General features: G+C 35.4%; 1 protein-coding gene across 4 annotated transcripts in view; it reads right to left on the bottom strand.

The window, feature by feature from the left end:
* Positions 1-1,726: 1,726 nt before the first annotated feature.
* The window catches only part of LOC128991887 (amyloid beta A4 precursor protein-binding family B member 1-interacting protein-like), an 82,540-nt gene continuing 59,514 nt past the window's right edge, over positions 1,727-24,752 (bottom strand). For 3 of the 4 annotated variants that reach the window (XM_054415148.1, XM_054415147.1, XM_054415146.1), the window contains 8 exons: positions 18,427-18,538; positions 12,567-12,668; positions 10,353-10,516; positions 9,584-9,824; positions 7,612-7,805; positions 6,890-7,075; positions 6,411-6,581; positions 1,727-4,771 (listed from right to left, as the gene is read on the bottom strand). In XM_054415148.1, coding sequence (XP_054271123.1) covers positions 4,040-4,771; positions 6,411-6,581; positions 6,890-7,075; positions 7,612-7,805; positions 9,584-9,824; positions 10,353-10,516; positions 12,567-12,668; positions 18,427-18,538 — 1,902 coding nt within the window. In that variant the 3' untranslated portion in view covers positions 1,727-4,039. Of the gene's footprint in view, positions 4,772-6,410; positions 6,582-6,889; positions 7,076-7,611; positions 7,806-9,583; positions 9,825-10,352; positions 10,517-12,566; positions 12,669-18,426; positions 18,539-21,161; positions 21,277-24,752 lie in introns of those variants that run through there. The other variant, XM_054415149.1, reaches the window with a different exon arrangement.

The raw sequence follows: 24,752 nt of genomic DNA, 5'->3' as shown, positions 1-24,752 counted from the left end.
TTAAATTTACATTCACTCTCATATTGCTTTGGTTATCTCTTATGTATAGTACGCGGGTGCACTCTATGAGCACGTAGATGTCAACCACACACTGTAAAGTGAGCTTTTGACCTAATGTAGCTCAATTCCTCTCTTGACGCCAACCATCGCTACTCTTATTCTAGCATTGTTAAATTATTTCTTTGATGTGTTCTGTTTTAGGCGTGTTTAAATTAGGGGCCCCAACCCAAGTCTCCGGTTGGGAACATAAGAGGGTAAGCAAGTGGATCTAACGACAGATCTATAATGGATACGCGTTTAACATTATTAGTGTTGGAAAAAACTATACGATTTATTTGGCCAGGTGGTGCTTTGTTTTCAGCTTTAAAAATTGCTGCGAAATCTACACAGGTAGCACTATTGTAGCGAGGGAAGACACTTCTTCTGTCTCTTATTATGTACATAAGAATCTCACTTGACTCCTCGGAGCTCTTGTCTCTACATAATGTCTGCCACAGTCTTCAAAGATTTGCAAATGGGTTGGCATTGTGACCCTATTTCCCATATATTTTTTCATTGAATTTGTTTTTAATTGTGCTTACACACAATTGTGCCTGGTCCTTTGGGTTCTAGTAACATTGTCGTACTTACTTATATATATCTGTGCGTATTCAGGATCATCACATTCTTGAGGAATTAGAGGACCCACTCGGTGGTAAAACGTGTCACGGATCTTAAAATTGTAGATCCCCTGTGGAACTTTCTCATCTAAATAAGCTTGGAGCTGACCATGGTAAAGGCAGAACTGAATTGACGAACTTAATCCAAATAATTTCTGGATATAAGTCTCACAGTCCTATTTTCAGATTGGGAGTTTCCAATAAGAACCCGAAGTTTATTGTAGTGAATTGCACAAATGAGGTAAACGAACCTTTCATTTATGGCAACAAAGAGTACATACTGAATAGTCTCGGCCAGTCTTTTCTTGCTTAAAAATATGTAAGCCACTACAATGTAAACATTTAAGGTTCATTTGTCTGAGATTGGACTATCACAACGGTGGTACTACCACTATGAACCCATCAAATGTTCAATTGAGAGGTTGATGCAAGCGGTCATGTTCGGGTTCCCACCAGCCACTCACAGTTCTTCGTCGTACTGGCGGCATTTGATTTGAAATTGAAATGAAATAAGAAAGTTAAACAAACAACAGAAAACACTATAAAGGAATTGGAATATTGATACAATTGATACACATGGTAATGTAACGGATAACTGCCCTGTGAATAATCACTTTTAAACATTCACTTCATCACATCGAACTGTAACTACATGATAATCAGTAAAATACGATGTAAGGTAAATCAATTTAACCATAGACAAAAAGATTTAAATATTTATTAAATATTTATTCTTAAACACTTTGTTGTCTAGTATTGATAGGAAACTCTTCATTATGAACCAAACCTCAAACTTTAAAATCCATCAAGCCGTTATTGAGTTATGACTGTGAAAAGAAAACTGCTGGCGTATTAATATATAGATGGCCTATATTATGTTCAAAATACTTGATTTAATGATTTAATAATTTAATTTACCCTTAAATCATAAGTAATAAGGGTTTTACAGGCTAATTCCTTGCAAATGACCATTTATAAACATCCAGCCCACTGGGCATTTGCCCACATACACATCGCTACTGTAATCACGATTCCTACGTAATTAAACAAGGCAAAACAGACAACGATTAATATTTACTAACATTTTTTTTATTTCTGACAGAGATGATAACCTAAACAATGAATAATGGCTTTAAAACAACAATAATATAATTGTAACATCGGATCGCAACTGTTCCTCACAATAACAATAAACATTGCTACAAGAACAATTCTATCGCTAAAAACTTAAAATTTTGCAAATCCTACAACTCCTACACTTTTAATATTCATTTGGTAAATAAATCCTTTTTGGTTTTAGTGGTTATGATTTTATATGAGATCAAAACTAGATATATTCAAGCATTATAAAATACTTTAAATAAAAAATGACTATAAAAATTCAACTTACATTACAATGTACAAATAAACTAACAGGAATATATTCACAAAAGACAGTGTAAATAGACAAAATTTACAAATAGTTTGGAACTAAAATATTATGGTGGATACATTTATATAATTTCAAAACGTGATCTGTAAGCACAGTTTTTACTATCCAATAGTTAGATCCTTGTAATTTTATGTTAAGTACATTAACATTGCACCATAAAATCACAGAGTGATAGCATGGACCCTTGTATATAATGTTCACAAAAAATATAAAAATGCCACAAAATAAATTGGACAACAATATTGGATTTGTGTTGCATTTATACCTCAAGATGAATGGAATATGCCCATAATACTTACAGTGATAAAATAAGAAAAAATAAATCCCCATAACAAACTATAATTAAACTTCTAATCGTGACCTTTTTATTTTCAAAAATATGTTCTAAATTGCTTAACAATAAAATTTACAAAATTAGAGTACAACAGTATTAGTAGCTTAAATTTCATTAGTAATGGTCCTATTCACATTTAAAAACATAACATTTTCTCAAGTTCAAAATTTGAGCAAAATTTGTGCATTTAACTCAATTACAATCAAAGCATTAATATTAAACAAAAAATTAGCATTTTCAGTCCCATAAAACTATAACAATTTACAATAATTACATTTTAATACAATGTACCATGGTTTATATTTCATAATATATATATATAAAATAATACAAATGAGAAAAGGCTTGAAATCAACCAGTACAAGTACATTTTCTAACCATAATGAAACCTATAAAATCTGTATTTTATTGTTTTACTCACCACTCTTAATTTGTTAAGAAAATTAATTGTCTACAGTGATCAGATATTAATTTCTTTCTTGGTTAAATTGGTGACATATGTTTTTAGAAAAGTCAACTATCTTTACGTAAAATGTCCAATGAAACAACCAATCAGACAGTGAAGCACCCTTTTGTACATATTTTACTACAGTACCACTTTTAGATACTATAAAACTAAATTAAAATAATTTCTCATGGGCATTTATAAGATTTAAAAAGTCTGTGATCTAACTAAATGTATAAAGGGCTACATTTTACTTGTGGAAAAAGTTTATAAAAGATTAATACTCAACTATATATGTATAGTTTTCAAAAATGACGCTATTCAGTCTTCGAAACAGTTCAGTTTTGGTGGTGACCACCTTTAGTAAAAATTTCATTTCTAGATTTTGAATTTGATTACAAGAAAGTTGAGATCATTAATACTTGATGCTCAACTAAAACTTCTATTAAAAAGAGAAGTTTAAAAAGGCAGTGCTTATTGTTTTGAACTAATGAATGTAAAGCACACAAGAATGGCCGTGACAGTCAGCCGCACATGAAAACAGGTTCATCCTCCTTCTATGAAAAGCTGATATCTCTATATTTTAGATTTACAATTAGGGCTACTTTTGAATAACTAGAATTTACACAGCTTCAGCATAACTATTGGTGACAACATTGTAGTATCTGAATTAGTGGTAAAATGGGATAGCTCATAGCAACAAGCATTGTTTGCTCATATGTGAGATAGAGGGGAAGTTTCAGTCATTAATTCAAACTAGAAATTTGAAATATTTGGAATTTAAATTTTACACTAAAACTCATTTTACTGCAAAATAAAATCTTATTCAAAAGAAGACAATGTAATGTATTTATACAAACCGTAATCTATACTTTTACATGACTAAAATGTAAAAGTACAAACTGTTTTTTAAATTCAAACAATTACAAAATGTCAAGGGAATATTTCATTAAGTGTAAAGGCACTAAAGCATATTCTTAAATTCCAAATATCTTTTAGACAAAACAAAAACATTAGTGTATTTAACTACGAATACTATCAACAAAACCTGTGTGAATGGGTGATTACAGGTTACGGCTTGTGGGAAGTGAAGGTACAATACTTACGATTATTCCAAGCTTTTTCCCAGTAGAACTATTAGCACCATTAGGAGGGGGGTGACAAGTTTGTCAGCACTTTTGCGGGGTCCGTGTCGTCAGTTGTGTGGTTTCTGACCGCGGGGGAGGAGGCGGAGGCGGCCTCTTTTTTACCGGTGCTATTTGAATATTAGGAGCTATTTGGATAGCCCCGCCTTGCCTGTAGACATTCTCGTACAGGTTTTGTTTCCCGTAGTGCTCGTTGACCCAGTTGCTGACGTTAGTCTCCTTGTAGTCAGGTGGGTCTCTGAAGCCGAGGACCTCATGAGGGGTTGTTGTTGTGTCCAATTTACACTTCTGTGCTACCTGCCACTTGCGCCTCATCACCCTCTGCAGGTCTTGTAGGAACGCAGCAGAAGGCGGGGCTAGCCTAGGAGGCGGTGGGGGCGGGGGAAGGTCCTCATCTACGTGGACGAAATTCTCCAACACCTCCGGAGGCGGTGGCGGAAGCGACTCGAAACTAGGAGCCCTATCAATATGTTTAGTCGCATTTCCAACAGCAATCTCCTTCAGTTGGCGAGTTGTGGCAGTTAACGGTAGTTTGGGTGGTTTCCGCTTGATTGTGCCGCAGGGGAAGTCAGACTCAAAGGCGACGTCACAGCCGCTAGAGCCAGACTCAGAAGTGGTATCGAGCAGACTGCTTGTGGCTGAGATGGTGCTATGTCGTGCGTTGGTCAAGTTGTGGTTGAGTGTTGTAGTCTCGGGGTTCGGCAACCTACTCTCCTCCAGTATAGACCGGTAGTTGACCAACAGTTGTCTGCCATGCTAAAACAAAACCAAACAATTCATTACACTCTTACTTTGGTAAATGGTTGAGTTAATAAAATGATTTGTGTCATTATTGTTGGTAACCAATTACAATTAAACTTTTAACTTTCAAAAGTTATATTGGATTATTTTGGCAGATTATCCTAGAATTTAAAATGTTCAATCATCCAGTATAAATATTTATAATATTTGTTTTGTAATTTATTATACATGTGTGTCTTGCAAGCTTATTTATCAAACCTATGACAACTTAACTTAAAATATCTGGCCAAAAGTCATAAAAACCAAAAATATGTAAAAATGTCTGTTGTAATCTACTTCTTTGTTATTGTGTTTAAAGAACAATTTTACAAATTTGCTCCTTCCGGCTCAACAAATTTTCAAATTGCATATTGCTACTGTAAAGACCAAGCTATCATTGCCTACTAGATACTGAAGTAGACAACCCATCTATATGGACCAGCTGGCGCCAACTTTTAAGAAGTAGTTGTGTGAGACAGTACACGACGGATCAATGCGTGGTCATTGTTAAAGTGCACTACAAGTACGGGGAATGTTTCGCTGAAAAGGTGCGGAAGCTGCACGCTATTTTCGGTTTGGACAATTCACCAAATGAGTCATCTGCCCAAAAATGTATTTCTAAGTTCAAAGGAATTGGTACTTTGCTGTCCAGCAATGCACACTTTCATCTAAGCGGTTATGTAAATAAGCAAAACTGTAGAATTTGGGGAACTGAAAATCCTCGACTCATCGCAGAAAACCCGTTATATCCTCCGCATGTTACAGTTTGGTGTGAGTTTTGGGCAAATGGAGTCCATACTTCTTTGAAAACGGGGATGAAAACGCTTTGACTGTAAATGATGAACGTTACAGGGAAATGATACGAGAGCTTCTCTGGCCCCAGATTGAGGAGATAGACCTGGAAAACATGTGATTTCAACAGGACGGCATATGCCTTACTGCTCGAGATTCAATTAATTTGCTGCACAAACGATTCCCAGGATGTGTAATTTCAAAACATGGTGATCAGAACTGGCCAGCAAAATCGTGTGATTTAACACCGTGTGACTACTTTCTTTGGCGATATTTAAAGTCACTTGTTTTCGCCAATAATCCTCAAACAATCCAAGATCTGAAGGAGGAAATTATTCGTGCCATTAATGGAATTCAACGTGATGTGTGTGAAAAGTAATTTAAAACTTTGTCAAGAGATTTCGGGCTTGTCAGCAGGCAGCAGGTTGGGCACTTACAAGACATAATATTCCATTACTAATCAGAGATACTATGCTTTAAGATTCATGTTTCATATTGTAAATTTAGCGTGATGATATAGTTTGTTAACATTATATTATATCAATTAAATCAACATCAACATAAATATCAATCAACAAATTATGGATGACTCAACGAGATGCATGTAAAAGACATGCGAGTGAAATCAAGAAATGCAAATGGACAAGCCTTTTATGAGGCTTATGTAGCTTAGTGTTATAATGTCCTTTTGTCATTGTGTTGTTATTGAATAAATAAATTGAATTGAATTGAACATTTCAAATACCGCGTTCTTATTGGGACACCCTTTATTACCTAAACAGAAAAAAGTTGTTATTCTCAGCCGATAGTTTTCAATGCTTACCTTGGCCATGCGGATGGCCAGCACCCACTGATGCATGGTCTGTTGATCCTCAGCACACAGGAACTTTATAAACTTGCAACTCTTTGGTTGCTGCAGACTCGGATGTTTCAGAGCAAAGCAGAACTCTGTCGGAGCCTTATACTTCTTGCGCCACCCGACACCGTAATAAACCTGTGGGCAAGGTCATGTTTACTTCGTGTGTGAAAATAACATTTTTTACCACACATAGCTTACAGGAAATTTTTATGATTGATGATTATAATTTAGTTTTTTAGAGAGTTTGAAAATGTTTTTGTTGTTATGTGTTACATTGTATGCCCAAGAGCAATTGAGTATTTCAAAGCAAAGGGCATTCAGATCTAAATTAAGAACTGTAATAGTAACTCATAGCCACAATCCGGGCTCGTGTCTAGTGTCTAAGGACATAAATTTATCCTGAGAAAACTTAAAATGATCTTCATTACAATTGATGTTCCTACCTGGTTGACGTCAAACGTAGCCAGACAGACAAGGTCCTTGTACGAGGTCTTGACTTTGTCCTTGGGCAGATAGTAGAGTCCGGAGGCCCTCAGGATGCAGTGGTGTTTCTTCCAACCCTTCTTGGAGTCACTCTTGACATACAGAGGCCCCTCCATGCTCGGCACACAAGAGCCCGAGAACAGCTCCTGCACAACATACACAACTTGTTACTATGTTTAATCATATTAAATTATCCTATAAGTAAAAGGCGTGTGACTCAAGTACATACTTCAGTTTCTAAAGTACTAGGTACTTTGATGAACATTCTTACTTGTAAAAATATTTGTTGAATATTAAAACCACATAATAGCAATATAAATATGAAGGCATGTTATAATTTAGATTTTCAAGGGATGTGAATAAAAAAAATATTTTATAAACCAATACACGGCAATGTTATTATTATATTAACCATTGAACGGACATAGAAATAACCAGTAGTTTGTAGTTAAATGGAGTAAAGATTACTTAAGAGTAAAATTTTACCTGTTGTTTGCATGTTTCTTAACTGTGATACTCAGAACACACTCTTGACTCTGATAATTAACTTGCAATACATTACAACATTTCTGTAGAAACACTAAGTTTCACTTTGAACAATATACTTTTATGTAAAAACAAATTGTTGCAAAAAAACTAATAAAATAAATAGGTACATTTACACTATTACGTCACTACAAACCTCGATCATGTTGTTCCGACTGCACTCGTCCACATTGTCTCCCCGAGTCATGGAGTTTGGTCCGCTGAGGAGTTCTGGTTGTTCAAACAACATTGTCCGTTCCGGTCGCTTTACAAACAACAACCGGTTCTTTGAGTCTCGTGTCCAGATCATCAAGTTGTCTACTAGTTGCTCGTGGTCTTCGTACACTCGTTCTGTAATATAACAAAAGGTATAAGCATTATACATACAAGTCTTTAGCTAATTTCCCTCAACAATTAAATTTCCAAAAATGGTAAACTAATGGTATCAGTCAATTATTTTTATTATTGCACTATCAGAGAGCCTAGAAAATGGTACAAAAGGTGGCAAGAATCTGGGTGAAAAAATTGTGAAAAAGGGCGATGGAGAGCTGCAGGTTTGCAAACGAAAGGCACAAGAATGTAATGATGAAAGAAACACATCTACACAAAGTGGAACAGGAAGGGATTTATCTAGAGATACTGAAACGGAGGAGGCTTATCAGGACGCCCAGGAGAGATTTTAATAATCAATGATGAACTGGAAAATTTTAAAAGTCATAACATCTTATTTTAGTATTATTTGTTGGTTCAAAAACAATCTGTGAACTTGACAATGACAGATAACAGCAATCACTGACCTAAGTTCATTTTCTAAAAGTGGTATCAGTTTAGAGTAAACTACTTTTGTTTTGAATGACAATCTCTTTAAAATTACAAAAAATTAAATAACCTTTGAATTGGGTTTCCTTCTCACTTAATATCTTTTTTTAATGTTTAATGAAATCAAATTTACAGATAATCTTGATTTGATAATGTCTACATACATAATGATTGTGGACTGTGGTTGATTGAAATACTGTACATTAAAGGTTAAAGTGGATGGAACACCAGCATAAAGTCTCGTCTTGACTCCAAGCAGTGCTCGATTTGTAAAAAATGAGGTGCCGGAACTGTGACCTATTTACTGTGATTAGTACCTATTTATGCCTATATACAGGGTGTTTATAAAAGAATGTCAGGATTTTAAATAGTCATTGCTCTGGGACTATTCAAGATAATAAAATTATTTAAACGTCAAACTGAAGGGAAAATAACAAAGTTTTTTTCATACTTTGATACAGTTCAGAATAATTTGATAAAATTCAGATTTTGATCAATCTTATATGAGTGTAAAACTGGCTAAGTCCGTACGCGATCGTCGGGTTTATCTGATGTCTTAACTGACTCTTTTTAGGCACAAAGACTATTTCTTTTACAGAAAACATCATAAAGTGTTGATTTAGGTATGTTCAACTAAAGACTTTGTCGGGCAATCAATTTTTTGGGGGCTTCTGGTGCATAATTGACGGATTTCTCTACTATGTCATCGCTTGTTTTTAGCCAGCCAAGTGAATGTCTTTTCAAAACACTACGGTTCCACGAAACTCATTAAGCCAGCGTCAAATTTCTTTATCATCAAGTAAATTTAAATTTAGGTTAATTTAGCGATCGATATAAACTCTGTGCCTACTATTGCACCGTAAACATTGTACTGGTGACTGGCGTCAGGCGCGTGAGTCGCAATAGCGGCCTACAACCCCACACCTGTTTTGCGCATGCCAAGGTCAAAGTTTCCTCCGTTGCTACAAGGGAAACAAAACTTAGTTATTTTAGCTTCAATTTGACATATAAAACATTTAGTTACCTTGAATAGTATCCGAGCAATTACCATTTTAAATCACGGCATTCTTTTATCAACACCATGTATTTATCTTTCCAACAGAAAAAAACTGGAACGCCGTTCCGCCGCAAATCAAGCACTGACTCTAAGAATGTAAGATAATCTGTGTAAATGTAAGAACATTCTATACTACTTGGATTCCACTTCTTGTTAAGAACTTTGGTGATATGACCAATACAATACCCTTGCTCTTGAATCAACATTATAACAGAACAGATCTTCAATTTAGAATATTTTCTAGTGTACTGACCTAAGTGCAGGTCAGGTAGATGCTCCATCAGCGCCCACTGCGGCCCCACCACCTGATGGTTCTTGTCCGCCAACACTCTGGTCACGTAGCCACACGTCATCGTCTCATCTACCATCAGACTCTTGGCCGAGCCGTCTCCACTGAACACCTTGATGAACAACTTCTTCACAGAAGCCTCCTTCATCTTCTGCAAGGCCAGCCGGATCTTCTCCGCTTTCCCATCCGTTCCACCATTCTCCATCTGTTATTATTTAGCGATTAAACAATGGAAAGGGTAGTAAAGTAATCTGCCATGACCTGAACGTGAGTTTTTAAATGCATAAACACAAACAAATTGATTTTTATTTTTTACATAGTTAAGCTTTGGTATTAAATTTCATATTGTTTGACATACTAGTCTCATAATATTAGTGTAAATCAGAATTTAAAGTAGAAACCGGTAGCTGAAAACCAATTATAATATATGGTTATTTGTAGAGAAGATTTTTTAAAGTACAACTTAAAGGGCTTTTATCCCTTTATTGATTCCTAAAATATTTAAAGTTTACATCAAAGAACTGGACATTAAGACCTCGAATTTCTCCAGTAAGAAGAGTAATACAATTACAGTAATAACACAGATTGTAAATGCAAAGTAAATACAAATATGCAGTATTGAGTCTACTGGCTTATATATATGGCTAATATTCCTACAAACCATTCATTGATTCAATGCATTTTATACACCGATAACAATTTCATGCCATACTGAGTTACTTTATCACAATACCTGTGAATGAGTCTCATTTCTTCCGCTAGACGCAGAGCTCTCACTGGACAAGAGTGATACACTATCAGAGAAGGCAGAGTCGTTGTCTGGACTGTCCGTGCGTTGTACAGCACCCGTCGTCTGGCTCACATCGGACATGGTGCGGCGGTGAACTACTTCTGGCTCTACAAAAGTGAGATTCAACTGTTTAATTCTCATTTCTGGACATCTGATTGGTTATAGTGCTCGTCTAGCCTACTACAGTTTTACCCTGAGATAGATTTAGCTTCATGTTGGTTCAAAACTGGACCCCGACTGTCCTTGATATTAGGCTTTTAAAATAGTTTGATTATAAGTAGTAAAACATTCACACAGATCATCTAATTCTATTCTACACTCATCCTTAACTTATATACAGTTACCTTATCTCCATGTAATACAATGCTTTAATATGAAGTGTTTTATGGTGTGAACAGGATCATTTCCATGAAACATGATTAAAACAAGTACTCGTACAACAAATTGTATTGCAATATTAAATTAGAACTGGAATCCATACAAAGTATTACTGTTAGTGTTATTTTTCACTGTGTTTGTTATTATTTGTACTTGATTGATGTTCAAATACCAGTTTTTCCTCCATTTTAGTCCTCTTGCATTTTATCATGTTATATCTTGTTAATTTAATTTTGGTTGTGGGAACACAGTATTTTAAGCACAAAAATCTCATTCTAGTAAAACGTTAAAGCTTTACTTGTATCAAGGAATTAAACATTAAGTGATCAGGATACATATTGTTTATGAACTGAGTCAAAGAGGATGTTATGAAAGTGACAGTCAAACCTGATGTCAATGTTTATAAACTATTCTCTACTCTTGTGACAGCTACTTCCTTATAAAAGTAACCCATCCAAGCTGTCATTTGAGACTTTGACAACCAACTGCAAATAACCTACGCCTAAACATCATTTGTGTGATATCTCTGGCTACACTATTATGTTGTTATATTTAAAATCAATAATTATTTAACTATAAACCCCATCTACAAATTATTTTTTTTATCAATACTACCTATATTTTTGTTGGTATATTTTGGATTCTACATAATATTCCAGTCATAAGAATTAAAGTTCCCCCAATACCACTTTTTACATAAGAATTGGAAATTCAAGTCTTGTCCTTAAACATCAGTGTGCCTTCAAAAGGAAAAATAATCAAACAAAATTCTACTTATAATTCAAAGATTAAGTTCAGAATTAAAGTATAGTTTTCTGGATAAAAATATAAACAGATTTCCCAAAAGAGTGGACAAAGATTTATCAATCATTCAGCTTGGCTCAGGATCAAGCCAGACTCTGTTTCAACTTTGGAAGAATCCCTGAGTCACATTGGCTCGGCGCCTTCGTACTTTCCAAATATCAGTGTCAAGCGCCACTGAATCGAGTTTTTAAATAAACTTAAATATTTCAGTAGGATTTAACAAACAAAACAAATATCCGATATTAAACACTGGCCCTCTCTTTTGACCGACATTTACTTCAGCAAGATTAAAACAAATACACATTGGCTAATTGGTTCACTTAAACAATTTAAAAATGTCTCTTAAAAGTGTGACTTTAGCGACTTTATTGTCTTTTTTTTTTGTTTTATGTTGTAGCACTTATGAACAATTAACTGATATGAATATAGATTATGTTGGATTGCAAAAATAACTTCCCAAGCAGTAATACACAATATTTTTTGAATGTGTACAGTTTTTGTTCAAAGCTTAGACCTATATAACAAAATCAATCTTCCTTGGTTTCTTTCCAAAGTCATCTATAACCAGTAGTATTTTAAAACATTAAAATTTTATTTATTTTTAATTAGTATGCTTTCTTGATTGATCACCCTGATCACCCCATTACGCCACTTATGCCCTTTTGCTTTTCTTTGTTCCCAAGATTGGTAAACCACCAACACAATTTTGAAGTTGGATCAGAATCACTGTTTGCATACACTCTTGGACCCAAACCTCTGAGAAGCTCTAACCACTAGACCAGCTCCCGTATTTAAACTACAAAAGGCTTTTTTTCAAGTAAAGGCCATTTTTGTGAGTAGCTCCAGAGTTCACAAAAAACACCACGAGGCAGTTTGCCCCTCACTTGCATAATTGGTGAACAGAACGACACCATTTGCAGCTCTGCTAATAATAACAAGTACTTTAGTGTTTTAGTCAGGGTGATGTCAACGTACCAGTCTTGGTAGGTATACAGGTGGCCTGGAGAGCTGCATCATATTGAGACTCCAACGCACACAGTTCGCCCAGGATGGCGTCCAGGTCAACATCTTGGCTGTCTGCAACATACAAACACCTTTACATTACACAATAACTGTAAGCATTACCATCTGACCAGGTCCTCTGTGATAAATGGGCCCCGTTGGCCCAGGCGCTCTAGAGGTTTTAGGTTTGTTTGGGGCGCAAGGGAGGGAAAAATTCCCGCACACAAGCACAAGCTAGGTGAAGAGATGCGCAATTATTCCTCGGGTCCGTAGCACATCATATTCAAACCGCAAGCCTGCTTCTGACGTATAGTGTTTGTCTCCCTAAACAGTTAGAAAGCAAAGGAGCAGAGGGTCCTTTCAACTAATTGTGAATTAGCATTGTGTTTTCTGTATTCCCTTACTATTTCATCCCAAAGTACTAAAAGCATAGCAATGGTGGAAATTTTACAAACTAAGAAACTGTCTATTAGAGAACCGAGAAACTGTTACAGACGAACGCCGATACATCTTAGAAGTGGAATGTGTTTACAAATAGGAGATTTGGTGGCTCAGTCGGTAGCGTCATGGACTTTGGGCCCAAGGCAGCGATGTCGTGGGTTCGGATCCTGGTTACTGCCGCAAACATTTGATCAGTACAGTTCACCTTTGCACTATACCGGCTCACGCTGGATACATAACATGTACGTACACATCTGTAGTCTATATTATGGACGGGCAAATGCAAGGTTAAAAAAGGCTGCCAACCTCTTTAACCCTCCCAGTGTTACTTGACGAAAATTCGACAAGCAGCTCACTTTGTGTAGTGTTACTTGTCGATTTTTCGACAAGCAGACATCGTTTACGGCGAAGGCTCTATGACTGACTGAATCGGATTGAACTGGATCGAGTTAGGTATCGTTCTTTCCGTAATATTCTAAGCTTTCTCCAGAGGTCTGTCTCAGCGCTTTTTTTTCTCTGAGCCGATCGTAATTAATTGTAGCAGACAGCTGACGTGCGTGTGCGTGTATTTGTAAACAGCTAGGTTACCCTCGGACTGATGACTGATGTGTTTTATTACGTTTATCATTGTTTTAGTATTAAAAATCAAAAGTAGTGATATACGTGTTGCATTATAAGAAGATTTAAGTGGTTTTGAAGTGCTGGTTGATGATCCTGAAGAAGTAGGTAGTGATATTGATGTAAATTATCAGCCAGATTCCTAGCTATGGTTAGGCTATGCATTCTTAGCTAAACACTATGTACTGAAATCTGTTTTTTGCCCATAACTTATTTATTTGCAAATCTACTTCCTTATATTATTATATATTTGTAATCCTCATAAAATTTAGAACAAAGTGGCTATTTTCAAATATTTGTAGGCCTATAATTTATAAAATTTCATTGAGCGCGAACTTTTTTTTTTTTTTTTAATTTTCGAAATTATATTTTTTTTACCTAAAAATTTTTTTTTTGAAAAAATGTTCCTTATGTTTTATATATAATATTGAAGCCCATGATTTTCCAAACAAAATGGTATATAGAACATTAGAATTAACATTGTTTTAAGCTTCTCAGATCCGTTTTAATAAAACCTTGCAAATGCGCCAAAAATAGGTGGACATTAAGGTCTAAACTATGGACACTTGGAGGGTTAAAAATAAAAATAAAAAAAGACAGTACTCAGATTATCAAACTACTGCACTTAATAAGAGAATCAAAATAAACATATTTAAATCTTATGTGTTTAACTGCAACTGTGAACAAGGGTTTTCTAGATGTTTAAAGTTGTAGAAATTCCTAAAGCAAATAGAATTTACAAAATATATTATGCATTTTAAGAGGTAATTAAATGTGTTATTCTAATTATTTTCAAACCCTATTTTTATTATTTGGAAACCAAACACCAAATATATAAATTGATTAAATCTGATTTTCGATTAAAAAAAAACTATCAAGGAAGAACATTTTTGAATTGTATTTTTCTATTGCTAATAAGTCACATTTTAAAATGTAAATTGTGTAATTGCAACCACTATTATTAATTTAAATTCAACATTATTTAAGCAAAAGTGGAATCACAAAAATGCACCTCTTCTAAAAACTTAACTAAAATTTACCATCCTATCTTCCTAGCTATAATCCATCATAACATTTCTGGCTAAGCCAAGTTCTACAGGGGAAATCTGAGGAACATTTGAGTGATCAGGAAGGGCAGTAAGGGACTAACAATAGACATTCTGGAGAGGGAGGGAGACCATTAGGGGGAAGGGAGAGTCTGGCATGAGTCATACAATCTCCCCTCAGCCCAGCTCCTTGATTGATTCCTCTCAACTGACTCTTCCAGGATAATGTCTGAGGAATCCATACTTCAACAATGGGAAAGCAATCCCAGAACTGGGAAATGATTGATTTTCTACCTCTCGAAAACCGAACTGACTGCTCAGCATCCAGATGAAACTGCAGAACACAATGCGAAAAGCAACCTGAGACTTTCAGTTGATTGATTTATACTTCTCATAAGAATCCTATCACTAGAAAACACTGAATGCAATGTATCAAATGTACATGTATAGACCTGAAAGCGGTTAAAAATCAACCTGAGATATTTCTTTTACTTCTTAATAACTGTCTACCACAATAAAAATCTCACTGTATTCAAGATCCACTCTACTCCAATTGGTGAACTTAATGTGAAAGCAACCTAAAAAGTTGGAATTAAACTTCTCATCACTTGTCTATCTCTATTAACAGCTGAACATTATTGTGATGCAATTTGTAGAATTAATTGAAGAAAGATAGAGTTCTTATCCTGGTTCTTATTACTGCCTAAGTGAAATCACCTAAGCTGAAATGTGTACCTAACTTTGTTTGAGGTAACAGACTCTATTTTATTTTTAATTAGAAGAAGGTTATTCAAGAGTTTTAAGATGATTAATTGTGTACTCCTTATACACTCAGACCCAAGAGGTCTGTTAGGATTATTTTATCAATTATTTGTATTAATCATTGAGATGGGGACGCCACCTAGGTACGTATTGAATGGGTGAGTGTAGAATGCTGAGATGATCTGTGTAGTAGCTGTTTCATTAGCCAGGATCGTTTACTTAAAGCCCAATGATCAAAAACAGCTGGGTCCAGTTTCAAACCATCAAAAAGCTACTGACTTTTCTCAGGATCGAACTGGCGACCTTTTGATTGTTAGGCGAGCACTATAACCACACGGCTACCAGGTGATGTGAATATATCCCTATAGTCTATTAGCGAATAACTCATCAACAAATGAGCCTACTATTGATTCATTTCATCAGACTTATAAGCATTTTATAATAGGTAACAACCCAAAGCAGATCTGAAAGAACAATTTGTTTTTTCCAATTACTGCAAAAACTTTAATACTTTTCTTTGAAATGGCGACCATACAAAGTAGGTATTTTAAGCCAAGTATGAATGGAGATGAGTGTATGATGTATGTATATATGTGTATATGTGTATGTGAAACTAATTCACACCTTAAGCTCTCTTTCAACCACTTACTATGTCCAAAAATGTATACTGATTACAAAATCATTTGCTAAAGAAGTAACAGAATTTTCCAACAATTAGCGTTCAGTCTGTGGTGGTAGCGGTGGCGGACAATCGTTCATTAGCCCAGTGACTGGCCTTGACTGGCAATGAGGCTCTCCCACGCTCCCAGCTATGTAGATTGTAGATGACCAGTGGCAGTGGCATGTCTCACGGTACCACAACTACCCATCAGACAATTGCCAAATACCAGCCTCGCTACTGTCATCATACTCTGGTTAACTGGCCACACTCATTGCGGCAGAGTGGAAAATGAAGGCATTTACATGACAGTCCAACACTTAGATGCAGAAGCGATGACCTCAAACATTGTGTATACCAGTTCATCGAACCGACTCTACAGCTTTTTTGAAGGATTTTCAGAAACTAACTGAAAAGAATGGTGGAATTTTGGTTACTAACATTGGTTACTCGAAACTATTTAGTGACAAAATAATAGACAATCAAAAATATCTGGAATTTCCAGTCCCTTCTATAAATCAAGGTCAATACATTCAGTGATCTCAAATCAGGTTATGTAGCACACAGATGCATACGTTTTATGTGTTTTGGAACGTGGAAAACATACCAGATGAAATATTTGAAAGAAAAGAGTAAAATATGCCATTCGCATTCGCAAAGTAGTTTAAAAAGTCTAAAAATACAGAAGAATTGTGTAACTACTACTAAAATCCATACACTATCTTGTTAAATCATGATTATGAAGAGATGTTACTATAAAATATAATAGTATTGGTTATTTATATATTTTCTTTTAACTTGCAATAACTAATAATTTTCATTAATATAAAAAATTCATTGAATATTATTTGATTTAAATAGTTGATTTTTATTGGAAGTAGTGTTTTTAGTAAAATTATAATAATAAGTTATTATAGTAAGTGATAAGTATTATTATCTGAAGTCTGATGAATATTTAAGTAAACATTTGCCAAAACCCTGACCGTGTTCTGGATAATGGATAAATTTTTTACTGTATGGAAAATCACAGAATCTTTATATTCAAACACACGACACAATAAATCTGTTAAGAGTTCAAACACAAGCAAGAACTTGTAGTGAAAACAATTTCAGAAAGAGGAGAAACTGCTTCAAAGAAGTTAAAATATAACATTGTTTACCTAAAGAATTGAAAGGAGCAAAGAAACAATATGGAATTGAATCAAGGGTCACAGGGAGGGGTGCAAATTTAAATATAGGGTGCTTTGTTACAACCATTGAATACCAAATGTATTCATAAAGGGACCTTTCTTTGACCATATAAATCTCTGAAAGGTCAAAAGGGATGAAATATGACAATGGATTAGGGAGGGTAGCGAACAAGGGTACAAGTAAATTATGTTTACTCGATAATTGGATTAATCAATCTTCAAATTGATCTACAGCAATTTAACATTTCACTTTTATAAGTGTTAATGTTGTATAAATAAAAAAAATGAAGATAAATAATTTTATACTGTACTTTGTTTGAATTATTGCTAAAACTAAATTTGATTTCGAACTGATCTTAAAATGGCAAGCAAAAGAGAGAGGTTTTCAATTGAAGAAAGTAAATGGCCTTAAAACACACCCAGGTAAGGGGCTTGTACGAGATATGACCTCATTTACTGACGTCAATGTGTTAAATCATTTGGTGCAGTTACTGATGTCATTTATGCAGTTATATGACAGTTTGACCTAAATAAAACTGTTTTATTTGCAGTTTAATTCTGAAGATTGTTTTCATACTGAAGCCCAAATAATTAGAAAGCATATGTATTGTAACTTTTAAAGTTAAACAGTTCTAAATGTTTTAGGGCAGAAAACACTTATCAGCAAATAAACTTAGATGTCTCAAAATAAAAATTACAGTACGGTAAACTTGTTTTTAATTTCCACACAAGATCAAGTGTATTGCTGTTACTAGATGCTGACAGGGGGTAAGAAGCAAATATTTGGTTACATATTCAGAATGTTGGTTGACTTATCACAGTTAACCTCATGTTGTCATTTTGAAGTTAACTTTATTTCTAAATAGTCTGTGAGCAAGTGATAAGCTACTTGTTTCAAATTTTAACCAAGAAAATGGTTGTGACTGTTAGTTTTTAAACCACTTCATTAAAAATATAAAAAAATATTTGAGTTGCCAAATTATTCTGCAGCATTATCCAAAAGTCCTTTGCATTTTTAGGTTGGTTAATCCAGACATTGGAACTAAGAAGGGGGCTATTCAGCAGTAACAATCATGACAGGAATTAATTTTAGTTTAAATACAAGAAATTAAACTCACCCTCTAAGTTGGCCATAGAGAAGCGGTAACTGTCAATGCGAGGTGGGTTGAGATCCGAGGACAGCTTGAGATCCGAGGACAGCGGCCTCATGGGGCCTCCTCTCTCCAGCCCCTGCAACACAACACAACACATCAGCAACACTGTACTGGGGACCGAGCTTGGCACATAGGCAACACTTGTCTACACAACTCAATACACACAACACAACACAGCAACACTGTGACAAATACATTGGGAAGCGAGCTGTGCGCGCTCAGAGTGATAATACAACACGATATCAGAAATACTGCAGGGGGGACCGAGCTTGGCACATAGACAAAACTTGACAATACAACACAGCAACACTGTCTGTGCCCAACAAATACATTGGGGAGTGAGCTGTACTCAGAGTGACAATACAAAAAACATATCAGAAACAATATGATACCTGGAGACCGAGCTTTACTCATACAGAACACAATACGGAATTCTTGTAACTCACTGAGGCCCAAACTCTGGTCATAGAATGACAAGGTTATTTATCAGAATCTTTTGTAAGAACAGAACCCTCATGGAAATACCTTGTTGTATGTGTGTCTTTCTAATAAAGTAAGTTGAGAAGTAAGTGTTTTCTGACTACCCTATTTGCGTTGGAGTAAAACTTTAATGGCAGTACTGTACTCCTAGAGAGGCGATTAAATTAGATGCTCCGGTCATATAATAACTAGGTTACATCAGAATCTGTTGTAAGGGTGATAATAACAAACAAACAGAAACTGTTCATGAAATGTCTTGTTTATAGTGAGTCTTTCCTTTAAGTTGAAAAGTCTGTGCTTTCTGGCCTTATTTGCGGAAATGTAACTAATATGAGTTTTTCACACTAAAAATCTAAATTGGATTTAGATTAAGATTAGTCCTTTTAAACAATGGGTGATAACGCAGGGTCTATATTTGTAAACAGGGAGTGTATTTTCGAAGCCTGCATCCAACACATGTTGACCATCTGTATTGCTGCACCACTCCTGGACATTAATCAACCTAGCCACTGTCTCCTTCAGCCATATTTCACTACTCGGTGCTCACTTACTGTTTAACAAATGATCTTAGATTCTACAAAAATCCATCGAATAATGAGTATTTAAAGCTGCAAATCTACCTAAACAAAATGTTGGAGCCCCCAAAGAGTATAAATATATCAGAAAACAGACAGTGGAAAATATTCCTTTTTCCGTGACATTACAGGATTAATATAAAGCGCATCTGTTACCAACATCAGCCCCCCCCCCCCCAACAGAGCTGAGTTATAGCCCTCAAGAGAGAGTTATAAGGGTTAAGGGCAAGAGTCGAAGAGTCGTTCACCTCTACAAAAACTTCCAAAACTCTATTGTAGTCTTGGACTTGTGGGCGTCCAGGCGAGGGAGACTTTCCAGAAACCACGTTGTGTGAGGTCAAAACATAACTGAGACGACTAGTGCGGACTTCAGAAATTTTATTGTTTTGTTCAAAGATATTTATGTGGCTACAAGTTTTTAAATACTCAAAATTAACTGTAATATCACATAATCTACCATGTTTTGAGCGTGTAGTAGAACCGAAATCCACAATATGCCAGAATACATAGTCAGTTCAATAATGCATACTAAAAGTCGTCCAGAGGTCGAAAACACGACAAAGAATATGTAAATTAAAAGAAATGAAAAATCCTTTATTTATTCAAGCAAATTTAGGGCCACGTGGCTGTTTCATACACTATGTAATGTACAGTGTAAACCCCACACTGTAAATAAAACATGTGATTGGAATTTGTTTGATTTTCTGTCTATATTTCGTCACCATCATGGCAACCCATAAGGCTCATGTTAGTTTTTTGAAGTATTCAAATTCATTTGTTGTGCTTTTTTTGAGCCTATTTTAATTTATAAAGGGATTCTGCACATCTACGGGAAAATATCTTTCTAACAGTATGCGTAGATTTTCCCTGCGATGCACACGAGCTGAGAAAAAAGGTTTTAAAGAAACATGCTTCCCTATTAATATATAGACGAATCAAATGCTTTATCATTTTTTTGTTCAACACAAAATACAGAATTACAGTAATAGCCTAGCTCTATCACCATTAATGAAGAATTTGTATTAATTGTGTTTATCTTTTAAGAATATTTTACTAAGCATACTACTGTACTAGTGATATTAATTTGTACATACTTTCATCCCACAGTGATATCCGATTATTTAAATAATGATTGAATCTTTCATTAAAAACTCATTTGTTCACACATCAAAGGGGTGTGTATACAAAACTGTATACCTAACATCAATTAAAACTGTGCAGGTGTTCATTAGGAGCAATGCACCCCAACGCACCAATGCATTTTCACCCGACAAAAACATCTTCTTCAGTACCCGTATCACCGGGAAAAACTCTCGTAGGCTACTATCAACCATGCACCAAATATCTAACAACAATTTTCACGCCGACACACCAACGTTATGAAACAGTAAATATATAACAGTGAACCTGCTACTAATCATTAAACGGTACAGGTACTAGGGGCAATGCACCTTGCACCAATGCATCTTCCCCTCATTAAACCTACCTCCACTACTGCAAACCAAATCCTCTTTCGTCCACAAAATCCTTTTTCACACACTAACATTCTGAGACATAAATCCATAACAGTAAACCTACCACTAATCATTAAACATGTACTCACAAGATGCAATACATCTCCACGTCAGTAAACAGCAAACCTACCTCCACAACGCCGATCCCCAATCACCATCCACAAAATGTCCACACTACACTGAACTCACTTCCACCATTTACGCCATGGTAGTGTACAACACGGAAACAACGTACAACGTTAACGTACGCAGGACCGCGACTACAGCTTCAGCCTCATTGATGGAGTGGAGAGCACACCCCCACCCGGGACAGGGATCGATCCCGGGGGGAGGGGGGGGGCTGTCTCCCGTCACTCAACGTACAAATAAATACAGACCGACATCCAGACAAACCCCCCCCCCCCCTACCACTCCCTGGGTGTGACAGACGTACCACACATGCTGGAGGGTTGGTCGGAAATAGAAATAGGGGAAGTTGGAATTACGATACGACTGTGGAAAAACATATTGTAGAACCTCAAAACGTTAGGTTATTGCAATTACTCTAATTGGACAAGCGTTAATCAAATTAATTAAATTTACAGTACAATGAACATTTGGCAGCCCCACAATGGAAAGGGGTCACTATTATAACATTCCAATACAACTGTTAAAATAATACATTTGAGTCTTGCTAAAGGGATTGTATTGTATGTGTAAACTCTTTCTAAAAAAACAATACAGTATTAAAATGTATCAATTAAAGGTGTTAGTTTAAATGATATCACTATTTGATGAGGTAGCATTTCTGATCTTTTAGATATATAAATAAAATTAGAGCTTTTTTTTCTATAACAATTTAGGAAAATGTTATGTTACGTTGTTTTATGAAGTGTGTGTACAATAATCAATAGAATTGTTTAAATATCGATTTTTAGAAGTTTTTTTTAGGTCATACGAATTGTAACACAGACGGAGAAAGAATTTGAAAAAGTAGTAACGACCCAACTCCATCACATACTGCAGATAATCCCGTCCTCTGGAGCGTCGTTAATGTTATTAATCACTCCGATAAACTTTCACTCTTTATAAAGTCACCCCGCATATTTCCCCCTCATGTGGTGAGAGCAGCAAAAAAACTGTATCAAAGAGCTTTGGATGTGAAAAAATAGCAAATATTGGCCTAACAGTGTCGCATAAACGAACCTGTGATCTAACATTTTAACAGTTTCCCGTTATGCAAATTTTTTAGTACAAGTAGTAATTTTTTTAAATGTATCAGACTTTTGTGAAAAGTTAAAATTTCTAATAGAATCACATTTCGTATTTTTCATTTGATTTCCTATTTTAAAGAAAGTGTACGAAATAAAAATGTCAACGCTACGAATATGATTAAACCCGTTTACCCACTGATTTATACAAATTTTATTCCATAATACGATTTTCTTTTATAAATTTGGGTTGAATATCAATTGGTGTAGTCTAAAACCCCTGTGTAAACTGTTACACTAACGATATGATATTGTAATTATACAGTAATACTGTATTTTCTATTTGAATTCGTTTTAGCTTTTGGTAATGTATAACTGTATAATGTTTATGTATATAAACTAGACTTGCGGTTGGTGACAGAGATTTAAAACACATCAGCAAAGAAGAGGTAAATCGCGCTACAGAGCGACGAGCGAGCTCACGCCATCACATCATTAGTGAAACCTGCGATCACGGAGTGTCTCTACTCAGAAACAACACAATCAGTTAATTGAATATTAAATTGTGGTAATTATTTATTGCTATCTTCAAAATCCTCAATTTGTTTATTGCATTAAGACCGAGTTTATCAAAAGCACACACATTTACGATGAATTAGTTCTGGTAACGTTTTATTAACATTATGACTTTGACAATACGATGAAAATGTTTTAACAAAACTTAGGAAATGTTCTGATTTTGCACAGAGAATAATTTGCAAATATTTCACCAATATTTTTTTCAATGATGTGATTTATTCCTTTTATTTTGGAAAAATCCTGACTACATTGTCGTGTCCTTATTTTTGAAATATTCCAACAATATTGTAGGCCCTATCCTATTTTGTAAATACCCTGACAATATCCTACCTATATTTTGTATAGTTTGAAATTATTCTTGACTATAGTTAATACGAATTTTGTATAAGCCTGAAAATATCCAATCCATATTCCATATATACTCAAACGATACTCTACAGTTATTCCACCAACACCCTGACACCCCTCTAAGGTCGCTCTAAGGTCGACGCCCCGCCATGAATGGAGGCTTTAACCATGCTCTGTGGTGATAAATAACTAGAGATAACACGCGTGTATTGAGCTACGGCTACTGCGGGCGTGCTGAGCCGCTTATACCGCAATTGTATAAACTTCGTGCTTGTCACGCCAACGCCACGCTCAAAGTTACAACAATTCGACTGTAGTACTGTTGATACTTCGGTAAAATGATTAGTACGAACACAAAGGTTAGATATTCCAGGTTCTTAACAAACATAGTTTCTTCCACAATCTTAATCATTGGTTCAGCTAATAATCACAAAATTGTGAAACACAGGACAAGAAATGATTAAAACAAGTTAGGTAAATATTCTTTGATGGAAAAACGTCAATAAGGAAACCACTTCAAAAAATCAACTGTACAGATGAAAATGTCGTAAGAAAGTGTTACGATGATTACCACCAGGGAATAGTTGCGATTACAAAAAGGAAACTGTAAAATGACATTTCTCTAGTTAGAACCCTCTAAATCTAATTCCAAAACAATTATCAACACAACATACATAGTTTAGTTCAAAATCGATACAATAAAATTGTATCGAGACAGAAATCAGTATCACCTCACGCTACGTAATTAATATAACTTTGCATCCATAAAACTATCTTTTAATACAGTTGGTTTACCCATTGGTCCATTAGGCAATTTTGTTTAGGGTGAATCCCAAAGCGGAGTAAATACCTTTTGTCAAAATGTACAAACAGCCAGTTAGACCAATGAACCCAGCAAACTTTACATAACCTACATTTCCTGAACACGATATACAGGTGCGGGCGTCCTTCTACGATACAAAGTGGTACAGTAAGTATGTGCAGTAGCATCAAGGGTTACAACTGGCCTTATACTTAACCCGTGATTAACATAAAACTGGTTGTATAGAGTAATGCGAAACTTAATGGACTTACAAACACGATTGCAATTGAAATAGTGATCTCTAGTCATACCATAGAGTAAAGATCGTGGAGAAGCTCTTTACTCTGTGGTTCACCAACATTCCATCATCTGCTATCAATAAACCAACGGAAACGGTTACGACTTTGAACCCAAGTTTACAAACAGAGCATTCCTTTCCCTCCAAATCAGTCGGAACGACCAATTAAAGGCGGGACTTGACTGCTGGGCAGATGGGCGAATTTATACATCTTTAACAGCCAATAACGTCCACATGTGGTTGGGGATAAATGAATATAAATTGGTTAATTATGGGGCGTTATGGGGGTTTACGGGGCAGATATGACTCAGTATGTGTGTTGGGGGGAAGAGGGGGTGAGTCATAGTCTCAAGTTAGGGGAGACTATTAATCCAGTGATACCATCAACCATTTGTCTCTTTTAAGGGTGAACACGCTTTGTGACTGGGTGAATGATTCACTTTGGGAAACGCGATACTCGAGTTGGGTAAACTCATTGTAACTCACTTAGCATACATCACTTGC

This window comes from Macrosteles quadrilineatus, unplaced genomic scaffold, assembly GCF_028750875.1.
Source record: "Macrosteles quadrilineatus isolate MER2022 unplaced genomic scaffold, UCM_ALF_1.0 Scaffold_4__1_contigs__length_99947679, whole genome shotgun sequence".
NCBI classification, from domain to species: domain Eukaryota; kingdom Metazoa; phylum Arthropoda; class Insecta; order Hemiptera; family Cicadellidae; genus Macrosteles; species Macrosteles quadrilineatus.
Note: the sequence above shows the minus strand (reverse complement) of the source record. Positions and strands in the feature narration are given on the sequence as shown.